Source organism: Scomber japonicus, chromosome 5 (genome assembly GCF_027409825.1).
Source record: "Scomber japonicus isolate fScoJap1 chromosome 5, fScoJap1.pri, whole genome shotgun sequence".
Taxonomy (NCBI): Eukaryota; Metazoa; Chordata; class Actinopteri; order Scombriformes; family Scombridae; genus Scomber; species Scomber japonicus.
Genome location: NC_070582.1, coordinates 3,762,625 through 3,781,552, shown reverse-complemented (window position 1 = coordinate 3,781,552; position 18,928 = coordinate 3,762,625). Strand labels below are relative to the sequence as shown.

The window sequence follows — 18,928 nt, the reverse complement described above, 5'->3', positions numbered from 1 at the left end:
GGGAGAAGACACTGCTTGTTCTGCTCTCAGAATAATTTAAATGATTTAAGGTACTTGAATTACTTGATTTAATGAATGTATTAGATTAAATTTATGGTAAGAAATTCTACATAAGAACACACACACTCACACACACACGCTCAGTTATAGTTGTACAGCGATCTGGAATTTTATTTTGAAGGCTACATAACGGTTTATAGCTACTTGCAGTAACGTAGCAACCAGCAGTAAGAAAGACGGCTGGTCTGGCTCTGAATCGTCTTTTCTCATACTCACGAAAGCAATGGCTGTAAGTTTGTTAATTTGATATTTGATGTAATATATAATATAATATGTAATGTTAAGTATTGTAATGTGTGATGTTTATTGACTGGGAAGTCATACAAAAAGTGTTAAAAGTAGCTCAGCAAAGAGCTGATGTAAAGCAGAGACATTATAATAATGCCTTAGAAGGACTTTGTGTAAAGTGAGCGTTGCTTAGCAACAATGTGTATCAGCCTACTGTTAAGATAAACGGCTCATTTGTGCCGTGTAGTATTTTAGCTATTCTTTAAATATCATTACTGTTCATTAGTTTTCTTTACAGTGTGTCGCTAAAGTTTTGTTTTGTCTTTTATTTGCAGTTTCACTCGTGGTATTACTACTAAAAATAAGGAAATAAAGGGAGCAAGACGCTCTGATCCTGGCTCGCACATAACACACAGGGAGAACAGTACAGTACATTACTGTTAATGCTGCAGCAGAAGGATCAGTGCTGCAGACTACATGACTTGACAGGAATCAGGATTTAAGGTTTAATAAATGTTCCTAAATCAAATGTCACTTTAGAAGCATATATATATATTGTGTTAAATATACAGTAGGCCTATATATTTGTAAATGGTCAAATGTATCTCATGATGATTGTGTTTTTATGATGATAAATAAGTCTTTTAATAGAAAACATATTAATGTAATCAATGTTATTACAATTAAATTGTATAATTGAAAATCTTAATCCACATTTAATATAAATGTATTTAATTTAATGTAATGTAAATTAAATAAATGTGATGTCAAATATATAATGTTAAATATATTTAAAAAAGTATGTAGTAGAAAATATAATACATAAGATAACACATATTGCAATTTAATTAAAGAATATATAATTCTTATATTTTATTTGATAAATCTGAACATTAATTTTTTCTATATAAAAGCTGAAATATTTAACAATATTGATGAATTGTGTGAATAATTACATTAATGTATACTATGGTACACATAAAACACTATAATAATTTACAAATGTAATATGAATATAATAACTTTCAATTTGACAAAGACAAATGTCATATTATATTATGATTGATTTTGTGATTGTGTTTTATGTAAAACCTAAAAATGTTTCATGAAAAAAATATAATTATTAATATATTGATTCTCTTTTAATTGAACAGTGAAGAGGAGTGACGGCCTGCCCCTCTGTCTGCTCATCAGCTGTGGGACTTCCCTGGGTCGAGGTTGGGACAGGTTGTCGGGCCAATTTGGCTCACCTGTGGGTGTATGGGGAACTGGTGATTTAAGGGCTGTCTGGCCATTTGCTCAGTCTCTTGCTGCCTCCAGACTGAGACTTGGGGTCTGTTCAAAACCTCATCCTTTCCTACTACTCGTACTAACTCTGACGTCATGTGAAGTATGTAGTGTGTTTAACTGTGTAGTATGTGATTTAGAGTATGTGAGAAGTTCCTGGATGGTTTACTAGATTCTCCAGAAATGCAGAGTATGCATCAAGAGCTGACTACTCACACTCACATTACCCAAGATGCAACGCTACTACTCACACTCACATTACCCAAGATGCAACGTTACTACTCACACTCACATTACCCAAGATGCAACGCTACTTTTGAAAAAAACTCAAAATACAAACGTCACAGATCATCTCCTCGGTGGTTTCAAGTTAGCTACAGCGAGGGTATGTTCGCTTCCTGTTTTCAGAATAAAAGCACCAATTCTATCGTTATGGTTTTCTTAATAATAAAAGGTAACGGGTGTTTTATTTTGTGAAAATGACAGGAAGCGCGTTACTCGCTACGGTTAACTTGAGCGGCTCCGAATTCTCAGGAACAAAACTTTAAACAGGTGTTATTTGGACAAATTAGCGTCACATTGTGGATCTAAAGGGCTACTTTACTTTCTTCCTAAAAAGGTTAGACATGTGGATAAAGTGGTTTATTTACAGAGTTAGAGCTAAAATGAAATCAGCTTCAGCCTGATGATTTCAGCTCGGGTAGGAACACAATGCATTGTGGGTTATTGTGTAGTTTACTACAGTGTAAACGGCCTGCTTACTATCTGGTCCTTTAGTGTGTAGGATGGAAGTATGTAGTATGTAGTATAGAAGTATGTAGTAGAGAAATATGTAGTATAGAAGTGTGTAGTATGTAGTATGTAGTATGCGGTTTCGAACACAGCCTGAGACTTGGTTTCAGGCTTCCACCTGCCATGTGGAACTAAGTATTATTTCCTCCTGCATTCAACACTTCACACAACATACTCCACTCATTCATACACTGCATACATGCACCTTAATATCACATTTCATACATACTTTTGGTTTATTTTTAATGTAAGTTTACCGTATATCTGTTTACTGTGCCCTAATTTCAGCTTAAATGATTTAACCATTATTTACTTTCAAGTTAAAATGATTTACTTATAAATTAATTTTGGTTCATTATTTCATGTGTAGACTCCCTTTTTGCCACTTACTGGCCCAGTTTGTGACAATAGTGGCAATTATATTTTATACAAATGCTATAATTATTAGCAAATGTATTTTGTCATTTTTGATCATTTGTTTTTACCAATAAAAAAAAAAAACTTCATAAAGAAAATGCATTTGACACATTTAATATGATATCACAATTGTATTTTAATTAAAAGATTAAAAGATAAATTACATTTATATAAAACATTGTAATAATTAGCAAATGTATTTTATATGAGGCTGTTTTGTCATGATATATGTTCGATTTTACAAATGTAATATTAGTAATTAATGTTATGGTAAATATTGATAAAGAGTGGTACATTGTGTTTTAATCTTTCTATATGACATATGATGAGCTTACATGATGTTTTAGTCTGATATGATTATTGATTCAGTATCCAGTAGATGATGTTTGTGGTGTATATGTCAAACTCAGAACACATATTTATTCTTACTTTACACAGACTTTAATATCTGTGTTTGTAACAGAGTCGGAGAGTCAGACAACTTTACAGAAAGCTCTTCAGTTAAATTCAAAGCTCACACTTTAAGATGTGAGTTAATCTACAAAGAAACACACATACACATTCACATGACTTGCAGTAAGGAAGAAGAAGGGAGGAGCAGGCAGATATGCAGTAAAGGTGAGAGTCCATTCAGACACCATTTTACAGTCAGTAGAGCAGAAGGAGGAAAACAGCAAGTCTGAGGCAGGTGAGTGTTAATATCAGGACTGCAGATTATGATTACTGTCATTATTGATCAATCTGATGATTATTTTTTCAGGTTGATTAAACTGTGTTTATGAAATCACATAGTTTGTCTTCAGAAGTTGTTTCCTGTTTTTCTTTTCCTGGCTTCTGCATCCTCACAGCGATGTAACGTCACTCACCGCTGCTCTCTAAATGGATAGAAGTCACAGGTAAGAAGCACACAGATTATTTGAAGTCTGTCAGATTTAAACAAGAGTCAAAGTTTATCTTTGTGATGACTAGAAAACACACATGGTTGTAGTTAAAGTCATGTAAACTAATAAGAAGCTACTAAGTTGAGAGGCAGGATTGGATTTATTATACTGTGTGTGTGTGTGTGTCCCCAACGTTACTGGTTTATCTCTCAGACTCCAGAAGACGAAGAAAGAGGAGAACAGAGCAGAGTCTCTGATATCCAGCTGTCTGTCTATGAAGAGTGACCGATCTAAAGGCCATGTTCCAAACTTCAGTAATGAACCAGGACCCTCAGACACAAAGTAAGAGACTGTTTCTACTGTAAACTGACCGCAAGATGATTCAGTTTAATATCATTTGATAATCTACATTATTAACACCATTCCTATATAATTCTGTGATTTCTTGTTGTTTGAGAATTGACTGCATTCATTATGATGAATAGTAATAATAAGAACTCAATATCAAAGTTCTTTATTGGTCACGTATACAAAGAATACAATATAATGTGTAATGAAATGCACTTTAGACCCTAACAGATCAGTTTATAGCTGGTCATATTGAAGAATAAAAGTTACAAACTGGTAATAAAGATCATGTAAAACTGTTCAGGGATCAAAAGCATGATTGTCTTATGTTTATGTGAGTGACTCATTTATTGCTGTTCAGTATTGTGACTGCATGAGACCCTAACAGATCAGTTTATAGCTGGTCATATTGAAGAATAAAAGTTACAAACTGGTAATAAAAATCATGTAAAACAGTTCAGGGATCAAAAGCATGATTGTCTTATGTTTATGTGAGTGACTCATTTATTGCTGTTCAGTATTGTGACTGCATGAGGAAGAAAACTTCTCCTCAGCTTCTCTGTTCTTGCCTTTAGATTGCAGAGGTTTCCTCCTGACCTCAGCAGCCTGAACTTATGGTTCTGGGGATATTTGGGGTCCATTTCTATTTATTTGGCTTTATTTCTGCAGTGTGTGATGTAGTGTAGAGGGCTGTCTTCATGTTGGCCTGATTAAAATTCCCAAGCAACCATGAGCACACCATCAGGACATGTGGTTTGTAAATTATTGATGGAACGATAAAGAGCATTCAAAACCTCCGCCATGTCTGCACTGGGGGGAGTGTGGCTTTGATATGACAGTAGGATGGATGTTAGGGTTGACATTTGGCATGGAATGATATGAAAATTTCATGTCATGATTCTTCATGCCAAAAGTTTGGGGACCTCAGAATTGCTTCGCTGCTGTTTGGAGATGATTTGGTTATATTGGCCTAAACACATCAGTACCTCCAACAGGCACTGGGGTGGTTTGCAGCCGAATGTGAAGCGGTCGGGATGAGGGTCAGCACCTCCAAATTGGAGGCCACAGTGCTCTGCCGGAAAAAGGTGGATTTCCCCCTCAGAGTTGGGAGGGAGTTGCTGCCCCAAGTGGAGTTTAATTGTCTCAGGGTCTTGTTCACGAGTGAGGGTAGGGAGGAGCGTGAAATGGACAGGGGGATCAGTGCGGCATCAGCAGTGATGCGGGCGTTGCACGGGACTGTCCTGGTAAAGAAGGAGCTAAGCCTGAAGGCGAAGCTCTCGATTTACTGATTGTTCTATGTTCCAACCCTCACCTATGGCCATGCGCTTTGGGTAGTGACCTAAAGAATAAGATTGGGGATACAAGCAGGTGTCTGGGCTCAGCCTTAGAGATAGGGTCAGGAGTTCAGAAAGCAGGAGGAGGCTAGGAGTAGAGCCACTTCTCCTCCTCATCAAAAGGAGCCAGCTGAGGTGGTTCAGGCATTTAGTCAGGATGCCTCCTGGAAGCCTCCCTGTGGAGGTGTTCCAGGCATGTCCGACTGGGAGGAGACCCCGGGGTAGACCAAGAAGACACTGGAGGGATTATATATCTCTCCTGGCCAGGGAATCCCCCAGGAGGAGCTGATGAACGTTTCTGGGGAGGAGGATGTCTGGGTCACTTTGCTTAACCCGATGCCATCGTGACCCGGCCCCAGCTAAGCGGCAAATAATGGATGGATAAATAAACTGTTATATAAAAATGATTTCCTCATTTTAAAACAACATGTCAGACTTTGTGTTCTCAAATATCAGATGTTTATACAAGTATATCCTCCTCCTCCTCCTCCTCCTCCTCCTTCTTCTTCTTCTTCTTCTTCTTCTTCTTCTTCTTCTTCTTCTTCTTCTTCTCTGCCTTTGCTGGCATACTGTTGTGTTGGTCTAATTATTTATGAACTCTTGTGATTGTAGTTTACTGTATATAATTTTCTTTCAAATTGAATGTATTGAATCTCCGAGTCTGAAGAACAAAAACTGTAAGTGTCTAAATACTATAACAGTCTGGACTATTTATGTGGCGAAAGTGTCAGTTGGCCTCAACTAATATCATGTGTCACAAAGAATGTGTTCATGTCCACAGAGAGAGGAATAGGAAGGGTGTTTCTGTGGAGGAGCAGCTGCCCTGCTGTTCTTTGTGTAAGGACGTCCTGAAGGATCCAGTCTCTGCCAGCTGTGGATACTGGTTCTGCAGACAGTGCATCACCTCATACTGGGAGCAGTCTGCTTCATCAGGAGACTCCTCCTGTCCCCAGTGTGGAAAAAGATCCAGAACCAGACCTGGACTGCAGACAGACATTCAGACCGGCACTGTACAAAGTAAGACTGTAGCTCTCTGAAAACAGGACAGGAATATACCTCCTCTATCCTGAACATTAACAGTCAGACATATTTCTTTTTAATTATACCTTTTTTTTCTTCTCTTTCAGCAGAAAGTGGTCTGCAGGAGCTTTTAGATGAACATCAGATCAGTCTGAGCAGCACATGTGATTGTGTGACTCAAGGAACTGATGAAGCAGAAAGTAAAGTCCCCCTCAACAGAATCTACACTGAGGTCTACATCACAGATGGACTCAGTGAAGAGGTTAATACCCAACATGAGGTGAGGCAGCTTGAAACTGCTTACAAGATGAAGACCCTCCATGACACTCCAATCAAGTGTCACGACATCTTTAAAGTATTACCTGACCAACAGGTAAATGAGGATGTTAATACCCAACATGAGGTGAGGCAGCTTGAAACAGCTTCCAAGATGAAGACCCTCCATGATGCTCCAACCAAAGATCAGGACATCTGTGAAGTCTTACACAGAGTCAGAGTCGTTTTGACAAATGGAGTTGCTGGCATTGGAAAAACCGTATCAGTGCAGAAGTTCACTCTGGACTGGGTACAGCGCTCCAAAAACCAAGATATCAGTCTGATGATTCCGTTCTTGTTCAGGGCGCTGAACTTGATCAAAGATGAGCAGTACAGTCTGCTTATGCTGATCCATGTTTTCTATCCAACATTACAGAAGCTCACAGCAGAGAAGCTCACTGTCTGTAAAGTTTTGTTCATCTTTGACGGCCTGGATGAAAGCAGACTTTCACTGGATTTCAACAACAATGAGGTCGTGTCTGATGTCACACAGAAGTCATCAGTCAGCGTGCTGTTGACAAACCTCATCAAGGGGAAGCTGCTTCCCTCGGCTCTCATCTGGATAACTTCCCGACCTGCAGCAGCCAATCAGATCCCTCCTTCATGTGTGGACAGGATAACAGAAGTACGCGGATTCACTGACGCTCAGAAGGAGGAGTACTTCAGGAGGCAATTCAGTGATGAAGAGAAGTCCAGCAAAATCATCTCACACATCAAGACATCCAGGAGCCTGCACATCATGTGTCACATCCCAGTCTTCTGCTGGATCACTGCTACAGTTCTGGACCACATGTTGACTACAGACCAGAGAGGAGAGCTGCCCAAAACCCTGACTAACATGTACTCACACTTCCTGCTAGTTCAGACAAAGAGGAAGAAGAACAAGTATAGCACACAAAAGACAAAGAAGAAGAACAAGTATGATGAGGGACATGAGAAGAGTCCACAGGAGCTGACGAAGGCTGATGGTGAACTTCTTCTGAAGCTGGGGAGGCTGGCATTTGAACAACTGGAGAAAGGAAACATCATGTTCTACCAAGAAGACCTGGAGCAGTGTGGTCTTGATGTCACAGAGGCCTCTGTGTTATCAGGATTTTGTACAGAGCTCTTCAAAAGAGAGAGTGTGCTCTTCAAGAAAACAGTCTACAGCTTTGTTCATCTGAGCATTCAGGAGTTTCTGGCTGCAGTCTACATGTACCACTGTTACACCTACATGAAGACAGAGGTACTGAAGGACTTCTTGTATGGAAATCACAGTTACTCATTTTTAGATGAGTTCCTGAAGGGAGCCATGGAGAAATCTCTCAAAAGTAAAAGTGGCCACCTGGACCTGTTTGTCCGCTTCCTTCATGGCCTCTCTCTGAAGTCCAACCAGAGTCTCTTAAGAGGCCTGCTGGGTCTGACAGAACACAGTCTAGAAACCATCCAAAGAGTCATCGACAACCTGAAGGAGATGAACAGTGAGTTTATCTCTCCTGACAGAAGCATCAACATCTTCCACTGTCTGACGGAGATGAATGACCGCTCAGTACATCAGGAAATCCAAGAGTTCCTGAAGTCAGAGAACAGATCAAAGAAAGAACTCTCTGGGATCCAGTGCTCAGCTCTGGCCTACATGCTGCAGATGTCAGAGGAGGTTCTGGATGAGTTTGATATGAAGAAGTACAACACATCGGATGAGGGACGACAGAGACTGATTCCTGCTGTGCGGAACTGCAGAAAGGCTCAGTAAGTCCAGATGTGATTATCAACATTATAAAGCTGCTTTCTCATCTGAAGCATCAGTATTACAGTAAAGATACAAACATGCACACTATAAAGTGTTAAACATGTTACACCTGCTTGTTGCCAAAGTTATACATGAGTAGTGTTTCACTACAAGGAGAACCTGCAAGCACATTCACATGTGTCAGGATATCCTCATCAAAGGTCAAACAGACATTTCTATTTATGTTAATGTTTTATTTTCCTGGTGATGAGGATATATTGACGCATATGAATGTGATTAGATGATTATCTCACCGGACATTTTGAATATACAGTATATATCCTTTACTTCCCTCCTGTGGGTATTTGCCTGAGGAAGACTTGTAGTGAGTGGAAATGTTCCAGTTAAATTAAATGGAGCTGTGATTCCAGTGTTTGATACAACAGTATTTCACAGCGGACAGTGCCTGCTGTACCTTTCTATAATGTGTCTCTCTAGGGGATTGAACAGTCACTGCTTGCTGTTAAATGTAATGGTGGGAAAAGTAAGCATTTACTTTTTGTTTTCTCCAATACTTCCTCATAAAATGTGGTTATCTATGGTGGAGGAGGGTCAAAAATATTTGTAACCAACAGTCCCTAAAAGGCATCCATTGGAATCAACCATGTAATGGTAGTTTGTGGAGAACACATTTATTGTTGTTAATTACCATTTATATTAGTGCATATCAGAAATTATTGCCTTCTGAGCTGATATCTAATTGTAATGGTTTTGGAGGTTTTTGATTCAGCTGTAACTTTAAAGGCCTGTGTATACTTTCTGATAGTGAATATAAGAAATCTGTCTGTGGCCTTCATGGTTTTATTGGAAATCTGTAGATCATAAATGTGTGTGAATTTATATGTGCTTCATTGATGTTGATTCTACATTTATTTTATATTTTTACATTTTACATATTTACATTTAGATATTATTTATTACAAGCTTCAATATTAGGGGAGAAACAAGTGATTAATTGCAAATAATCACAGCAGATTGTGTGATTAATCAGATGATTATTTAAAATGAATTTATAGCTATAATATATATGTATATACACATATTTATTATCTCTAATCACAGACTTTTTGACTGCGGACTCTCTGAGACTCATTGTGAAGTTGTGGCCTCAGCTCTGAAGTCCAACCCCTCCCATCTGAGATACCTGGACCTAAGTAGAAACAACCTGCAGGATTCAGGAGTGAAGCATCTGTCTGCTGGACTGGAGAGTCCAAACTGTAGACTGGAGACTCTGAGGTCAGAAACCATTTCTTATTTCTGTGCTCAGATTTTTGAGATTGACAATGTCAAGTACTTGGGAATCATCTTAGACTCACCTCTAAAATGTGATACAACACAACAAGTGAAAAATATCCTTTTAAAAGTTAAATCAAATGTCAACTGCTTCAGACTCATCAGAAAGTTTTTACATGCATGCCATGATATTGTCACAGCTGTCATACTGCATCACTACCTGGTCACAAGCCTCACAATCAACTATAAAACCCATCATATCACTATATAAGCAGCCAATCAAAAAATAAACCAATGAGGTGGCAGTATTGTCACATCTTGAAGAAACACAATATGTTCACCTTGTAAATCTTCATTAACTATCCAGCCTAAAGCTTCTTTTAAATGTGTAGATGGTGGTGCTCCTTCCTTACTGAATGAGTTACGAGGCAGCAGCACTCCAGTAGAGTCAGCACAGCCTCAACAAACTGGAACTGTCACATTGCAACATACAAAACCTAATTTAGACAATCAGTCTTTACTGTTAAATGAACTCTGGAAGTGTCTGAGCCCACTGAGCTGAAAATGCAGCACAATGTTCATTTTCGTTTTCAACAGAGGTGTCAAATCATGGCTAAAAGAGAAACACTTTCTTAACTTTCTTTCTTTTCTTTTTTCTATTTAACTTTATTAAAAAGCATCCTGTGGTCAGGTGATGTAAATCAGTGTTTAGCTACAAACACTAAATAACAGTGCATCTGCTGCCTGTGCATAATTGTATGTTACAGTTCCAATGCTATTGTGATGTCTGTGTCAAATAAAGTTATTATGATGTGACAGCTGTGGTGACACTAAACTGCAGACTTTGTTCCTTTCTTGTGCCGTACGTTACATGATCTTGTGCAATATTATTCTGTGCAATATACTATACTTTTGAAGCACTTTGTAGCACTTTTTGTTATTTTGTTTTGTTGTGTATGTTTTGTTTTTCTGTGCCTATTATGTATTGTTGTATATGTGCAGCTGCACCTGGCACTTTTAGCCCAAGACAAATTTCCTTCGGGACAATAAAATTAATCTAATCTAATCTAATCTAATAAGGATGATGTTTATGAGGTAAAAAAATGTTTACAAGGTTAAAAACAATGACATTAAAATAGGAAGAAAACAGAAAAAATCATCCCAAAACAGGGAAAGATCCCCTGTTTTGGGATGATTTTTCTCTGAAGGATGTTCAGTAGATTCTAAACCTTCTTCACATCTGAACAGATTATGAAACACTGAATGATTTCAAACAGGAACATATTTTATTCTTTATTCAGATTGATTAACTGCAGTTTGTCAGAGATCAGCTGTGCTTCTCTGGCCTCCGCTCTGAAGTGCAACCCCTCCCATCTCGGAGAGCTTTATCTAAGCAACAACAAGCTGCAGGATTCAGGAGTGAAGGATCTGTCTGCTGTACTGGAGAGTCCAGACAGTAGACTGGAGACTCTGGGGTCAGACACCATTTCTTACTTCTGTGCTGAGATTAATATGATGTGAAAATTGTGGTGACATTAAACTGCAGACATAAAGTTGACATTATGCTGATCCACACAGCATATCTTAAGAGGAAAATGTGTTTTCTTTAGTCCATTGACTGTGTTAGAGCAATTTTAAGCTGCAATTTTAAACCTTCAATATAACAATAAACATTTACACTGGATAATTCACTTTGAACCTCCAAAACTATGTTTTTGTCTTTTGTATTTGACCATTTTAACCTATATCCTGTTGGCTTCAGTTGTATTTAAACCTTCACATCTGAATAGATTGTGAAACACTGAATGATTTCAAACAGGAACTTTGTCTTCTAACCTAACATCTTTTATTTTTTATTCAGATTGAGTGGCTGCAGTTTGACGGAGATCAGCTGTGCTTCTCTGGCATCAGCTCTGAAGTACAACTCCTCCCATCTCAGAGATTTGGATCTGAGATTGAACAACCTGAAGGATTCAGATGTGAAGCAGCTGTGTGATCTTAAGGAGAGTACAGACTGCAAGCTGGAGACTCTGAGGTCAGTAGAGCGTTGGAGTCAGTTTGTGCTGGTTTCAGCAGTTTAGTATTAAACACAGTCAGTATCAAAGCAAAGATCCAGTATTTCCTGGTGAAGCTCCAACCTTCTCAGTGCTGCTTTCCTCGGTGAAGCTGTGAGAGGAGAATGGTGACAGGCTTCAGGATTGGACAGAAAGACAGAGAGAGAGAGAACAGTCAGCCAATCAGATCAGCGAGAAGCTTGTTGCGATCATGTGTTTTTGATGTGAAGACGACTGTTGTTGTTGTGTTGATGTCTGCAGGAAATAAAGCTGGATTACAGCTGACAGCCTTACAAGATGTATAGAGACAGTGTTCCTCATCATCAAACTGTCACACCATCAAATCTGATCTCAAAGTGTTTGTTCTCTCATTTCAACACTAAACAATTGATCAGTTCATCTTTGTCAGAGCTCTAAGATCAGTCTGACTGCAGCCTGCAAATCACTGGCTCTGATTTCACTGAAGCATCATTACGTTTAGTAACCATGTGGTCTTTATACAGCCCATGTCTCATGGACAGTTAACCACAGCACTGGTAAAAAAAGGCACAGAGGCAAATGTACTTCCTGAGAACGCTCAGGAAGATAAATCTTTGACAGCAGCTCCTGAGGTCTTTCTACTGCTGCTCCATTGAGAGTGTCCTCACTCACGGCATCCTGGTGTGGTATGGTAGCAGCTCTGAAGCAGACAAAAAGTCCCTGCAGAGAATCATAAAAAAGCAAACCCCCGGAACACATCACAACTAAATGTGCAATAATATCTATGAGCACTTTTTTATCCCATTTTAACTGCATACGCTGGCATAAAGGAGTATATGGTCTGTTTGCTCTATGGACAGTGTATATGAGTGATGGATGCATTTATTTATTCTTAACTATTTCTTTTTTCTCTTCATTTTTTTTTGGATATACGAGTCTGGTCTTGAGCACGCCTGAATTTCGTTGTATCTTTTGAACAATGGCAATGAAGTCATCTTTAATCTTTAACCAGAACCTCTGCTGAAGTCCAGGAATCACAGCAGCTGTTTATCGGAGAGCTCTGACTGATTATCATGTGATGATTTAACAGCAGGAAACATCTTCAAATCCCACAGAGACTCTGTAGCTTTAAACTTTGATAAGAGTTGACATGTATCAGCAGTAAATCCATCAGTAAACTGATGAGTGAATGTCTCTGTTTCTGCAGTAATGATGTGTTCATGACTCTCAGCACTTTATTTCCTTTGTGTACTTGAGTGAAATCTGGAGAGAAAACAGACTTGATAGTAAAAGTGTGTGCAGGTCTTTGAGCTCGGAGCTCAGTGTGTTCACTCCAACACGTTAACATGAGAGCTGAAAGGAAGCAAGCTATGCTGCACAACTGTTCCACATCTGGTCTGAACAGGACTGAAGCAGTGTTGCCAACTTGGCAACTTTCTCGCTAAATCTGGCGACTTTCCAAACCCTCATAGCGACTTTTTTCCTCAAAAGCGACTAGCGACTAATCTAGCGACTTTTTCTGGTGTTATTGGAGACGCTGAAGTGAAAGCATGTATCGTTACTGTCCTCAACGAGTAGTGGGTGCTGCCGTGAGCCCCTCCCCCATCCCAAAGCACTCACAGGCGGTCAGGTTCACAGTAGCCTCACACAGCTGCAGTCAGAGCAGAGAGGAGACTCATACCACTCCGCATCCACCCTGCATAACAGTCTTTTGATTAAATTTGATATTCTAACATTTAACAATAAAGATCAAAATTGATTTACATTTTAAAAAACAAACAAACCAAGAATCAACATAAGAAAGCTCATTTGTAGTTTTTAACATATTTAGGGTTTTTTAACTCACTTTTTGTCTCCCCCACAGCGTCCAATACAATAACATGCAAATGGTAATTATGCAAATTAGGCGATGACGTCATTTAGCGACTTCTGGCGACTTTTAGGACAGCCTATAGCTACTTTCCTTACTGAGGAGTTGGCAACACTGGACTGAAGTCCCTGCTGCTCGTTATACTGGATGTGCTGCATCACTGACTGACAGCTGATGAACCCAGTCTCACTAAACACTCATTTATGACCTCTGTTGTTTCTTCTTCTCTTATCAGCTGGAAGGTGGGGCATTGATCTCTGTCAGAGTGAGAGTGAACATCCAGGAGTGTTGAGAGAGAATCAGCTGGATCCTGATGATCCATCTGGACCCGAGTCTGGATCTGGACTTTGTCATCATCACTTAAGTCTCTTAACTGACTACAAACTGAACAGTTATCTCTGGATTTAGCTGAAGTCAGCACTTAACAGATTCTACATGAGCTGGTTGATGCAGACTCTGAGCTTGGGCTCCATTTCTATCATTACTTGATTGGTTACCTGTTGATTTGAAGATTTGATTAGTCACTTTTAAAGGCTCAACGTTACATTTCAGAGAAACTTAGTGTGTAAATATTAAAGGTATCCAGCTTTTATTTGCAAAATGATGATGTCAATATAAATCATTTATATCTATTTAAAAAATCATTTGCATCAGTTTGTAAGTAAACACTGGTCAGCCAATCAGGAGGCTTTAACAATAACTATTTAATTTAAACTTGTAGGTGAGATCATGTGATCCAGCCCTAGCCAATCACATCCTTTCCATCTTGTTTCTACATTAGTGCAGCATCTTGCATGTATTGTACAACACTGCACACAGCAATAATGATACAAACAGACTGATTTAAAACATGAAGTGTATCTTCTCCACTGTCCAACTCATCTCCAGCTGAATTTTTTTTTCTCTCTCTTTTTTTGTACTTTGTTTTTATTTATTTATTTTTATTATTAGTGGTTATGTTTTAATGTTTCCATGTTTTTACTATTATTGGGTTTTATTTTTATTTCTCAAATTGCATGTTTTTATGTTTTTTGTTTCCAATTCTTCATGTTAAATATTTTTTTATATAAAGCACATTGAGTTGCCATTGTGTATGAAATGCGCTATGTAAATAAAGCTGCCTTGACTTGTGTCCTTACAGCTCGTTGAAATCTATCTGTGCCATCAGCAGTTTAAACACATGAATCATTCAATAAATAAAGCCACCATTTGTTTTTCTCTAACTTCACAGAGTGGAGGGAAATGAATTAGTGCTGATTATCAGCACAGTTGGACCCTGGTCTTTGCTGTCAGGACTCTTGATCAATGTCAGGAGTCTTTATCTTCCTTTAAATCACTTCTTCAAACTAATTTTTATCCCCTGATCTACCAGTTATTTAGTTTTATATGCTGTACATCTTAAATTTGAATCTTCTGTATGTTTGTTAGTTTTGTGTAAAGCATTGTGTAACGTTGGTTTGAGAAGTTTTATACTCGTCTGAAGGAAGGCTGGTGGGATGATGGTGATACTAAACAAAGACCAACTTCTAATAAACGTGCAAATAAATGCTTCAAACATCTATTTTTATTGTATTTTTTCTGTATTTGTGTATAAATGACTCATATTTGATTGAATCTGTTCTTTGTTTTGGATTTCTGTGAATCTGTTTAGATGTTTTTGTCTAACCACTGGATCACCAGGACACAACATCTGAGTTCATGTACCGCTTTACTTTAAATCTCCATTATTGTTATTCATTATTAATTTCTTTCAAGTTTCAGGAAAGAATTGTCTGTCTAATTCAGTGGTATTTATTGATTGAGTTAATATTTATTCATCAGTCATTTATTATTGGAAACTTTAGTCTCATATATGTTGAATTGTGTGTTTGCATGTATAAATTAGTGATAAAGTATTTGGTTCTTTCCAGGAAATGTACTCACTTTAGATTGGCTGTTTTCTTCTTTCATTTTCTTGCAGAAATCAAAATACAAACAAGGAAACAGCACCACCAAGTGACGATAGGAGAAAACAGCAATCCATACAGACTGAACACAAAACAAGGAAAGAAATACATGAAAAAAGAGATTTTTAAAAATGTGGGAAAGAAGAGAGTTCATCTAGTTATAGATGTAAAGGAAAAATTAGGATTAATAGGGAAATAGGTTAGAAAGACATGCAGCCTACACACACACTGTCTCTGGTATTATTTTGCTGTTTCATTTTTAACCATGTCTTCATCATCATTCATCATTTCTTCAGTGATTCATTCTTTCTGAGGCGGCATATTTAAAACAATCCAGTTATTCATGATTAACATCTTAGTGCCCGTATATGGACAGAGATCTTTCTTACCACATTTCTTCTTCTTCAAATAAAAAAAGAGGATAAATGCTTCTTTGTCCCTCCCACAGTAGACAATCTGTCAACATGCTGTTTGTTTTTTAAATACTAAACTTTATTCAACAAATAATACCACACAGTACCACATGCACAAAACAAGACAGGACTGCTGAGAACAACAACAAATATTATATAAATATTTATAAACACATTTATAGAATTTTAAGAAATCAAGAAAATTAGACAAAAAATATTAATAATTTTGAAAAATAGCTTAATTTTAAGACTGATTTAAAATAAAAGAAAGGAAAGAGAGAATATTGATAAATTTGATCTCAGGAGGTTTCATCAACTCGGTAATATTATAAGAATGTGATGCTTTTCACTTTGTATTTCCTGAATCCTCAAAGGTTTTTCTAACCAGTGGGATAAAAAAAACATTTCCAATAAAAAAGTGTTTTATCCTGAACCCTCAGGTTATGAGTCTAATATAAGCTGACCTGCAGGGCCCAAGAAGAGCTTATTGTATTATTGCGTTTATATTGCTATTGCTATTATAAACAAATCTAACTAGATCTATGGGTCTTTCTGAAAAAGATGGTATTAAATAAAAGTCAATGGGTTTTTTTTAGAGACACTATACAGTTGATGTATTTACACACTCAAAATTGGAGCAAACAAATAAAATATAGTATATAGGTAAATATAATAGACTGTAGGCTATAGCGAGCATGGAGTGACAAACGCAGTCAGCTGACATCCTCATGTTTTCCTCTGGAGACAAATGTTGATCTCCGCCATTGATCCATTATTTTTTGTCCACTGCCTTTATAATCAGATATGACTGTTATTCTTGTTGTCTGTTGACTTAACAGTATGATGTATGACAGCCTACAACAGTATGATGTGATAGATGAAGGCGCAGTAAACAGGTTTTCTTTGACTAAAGCTAACGTGCGTGCGTGTAGTGTGTTGACCGTGAGTGACCTCTTAATAGTATGGGAGGCCGTTTAGGGTGAAAACTATGGGAGGCCGTTTAGGGTGAAAACATCGAAATATGTGCACATAAGTGTTGAAAATGTGCACACACACATTGAAAACGTGCACACACATTGAAAACGTGCACACACGCACATTGACAATGTGCACATACACATTGACAAGGTGCACACACACACTGAAAACGTGCACACACATTGAAAACGTGCACACACGCACATTGACAATGTGCACGTACACATTGTCAATGTGCAAACACGCACTGAAAATGTCCACACTCTACCACCTTCTCACACAGCGGGTTATAGGCTACTGTGTGTGTGTGTGTGTGTGTATCTGAGTGTGTGTGTAAAATCTCAGTGCGCCAGGAAGTTGTTTCAATGTAACAGGAAGGCACCGCCATCTTTTCAAAATAAAATCAGGCAGGGTGAATGATTAATAAGATTTATGAGCAGGTGATGTGCCTTGTAGTGACAGATTGTATGATTGTGATCTAGGCAACAATATGCACAATTAATAATTTATTTAATAATTTAGTTCAACATCCCTAAACCTGTGGAGAGAGATATTTATTGCACACGTCACATGAAACCTTCTATACTTCGCTTTATAATCTACAACATGCAATGATTTATGTCTATTTAGACACCGTGGCTAAACCAGAAGTAGCTGTCCAAGACTGACATTTTACACACACACACACACACACACACACACACACACACGCACGAGGCACATCACCTGCTCATAAATCTTATTAATCATTCGCCCTGATTTTATTTTGAAAAGATGGCGGTGCCTTCCTGTTACATTGAAACAACTTCCTGGCGCACTGAGATTTTACACGCACACACACACACACACACACACACACACACACAGTAGCCTATATCCCGCTGTGTGAGAAGGTGGTAGAGTGTGGAAATTTTCAGTGCGTGTTTGCACATCATGTCAATGTGTGTGTGCACGTTTTCAACGTGTGTGTGCACATTGACAATGTGCGTGTGCACATTGACAATGTGTGTGTGCACGTTTTCAACGCGTGTGTGCACATTGTCAATGTGCGTGTGTGCACATTTTCAATGTGTGTGCACGTTTTCAGTGTGTGTGTGCACGTTTTCAATGTGTGTGTGCACGTTTTCAATGTGTGTGTGCACGTTTTCAATGTGTGTGCACGTTTTTAGTGTGTGTGTGCATGTTTTCAATGTGTGTGTGCACATATTTCAATGTTTTCACCCTAAACGGCCTCCCATAGTTTTCACCCTAAACGGCCTCCCATATCATAGCCTTGTGGGTACACGCACTGACATAAAGCTTTCCCACAAATAAGTGTCTAAATCCAATTCTAACCTTCACCTTAAAAGAAAAGTCTTAACTCCTAGTCCTAGTCCTTAACTCCTTGTCCTTTGAAGTAGCGAGGAGACAAAATGTCCTCACAACACAGACACGGCCTCAAAAAGATAGAAAGACAAGCACACACACACACACACACCAACACACGTGACTTCCAATAAGTATGAAGAAGAGAGGAAAGTGAAACTTAAATCTACGGAGCCGAAGGAGAAAAACAGAAGTCTGAGGCAGGTGAGTGTTAATATCAGGGCTGTAAATAATGAATACTGTCATTATTGATCAATGTTCCGATATTTTTTCAGGTTAATTGTTTAGTTGATTAAACTGTGTCAGAAAAATATGAAATCACAGAGTTTGATGCCTTGAAAAGTAATTTCCTGTTTTTCTTTTCCTGATTTGTGCGTCCTCACAATGATTTAACGTGACTCACTGCTGCGCTTTAAATAGAGAAAAGTCACAGTTAAGAAACACACAGATGTTTATCTAAAGACTGTTTGTTGGATTTAAACCAGAGTCAAAGTTTATCTTTGTGATGACTAGAAAACACACATGGTTGTAGTTTAAGTCATGTAAACTATTAAGGCAGGATTGGGTTTATTACTCTCTCTGTGTGTGTGTGTGTGTGTGTGTGCGTGTGTGTCTCCAGTGTTACTGGTTTACCTCTCAG

The 18,928-nt window shown here is 38.2% G+C and overlaps 1 protein-coding gene across 1 annotated transcript; it reads left to right on the top strand.

Moving 5' to 3' along the window:
• Positions 1–6,491: 6,491 nt before the first annotated feature.
• Positions 6,492–12,484, top strand: LOC128359020 (protein NLRC3-like; the record flags this gene model as incomplete). The annotated part of the gene is made up of 6 exons (XM_053319433.1): positions 6,492–6,778; positions 6,857–8,410; positions 9,513–9,630; positions 11,043–11,158; positions 11,545–11,718; positions 12,376–12,484. Coding segments are annotated over 6 exons (2,358 nt in total), but the record flags the coding sequence as incomplete, so codon positions are not given.
• Positions 12,485–18,928: the final 6,444 nt, after the last annotated feature.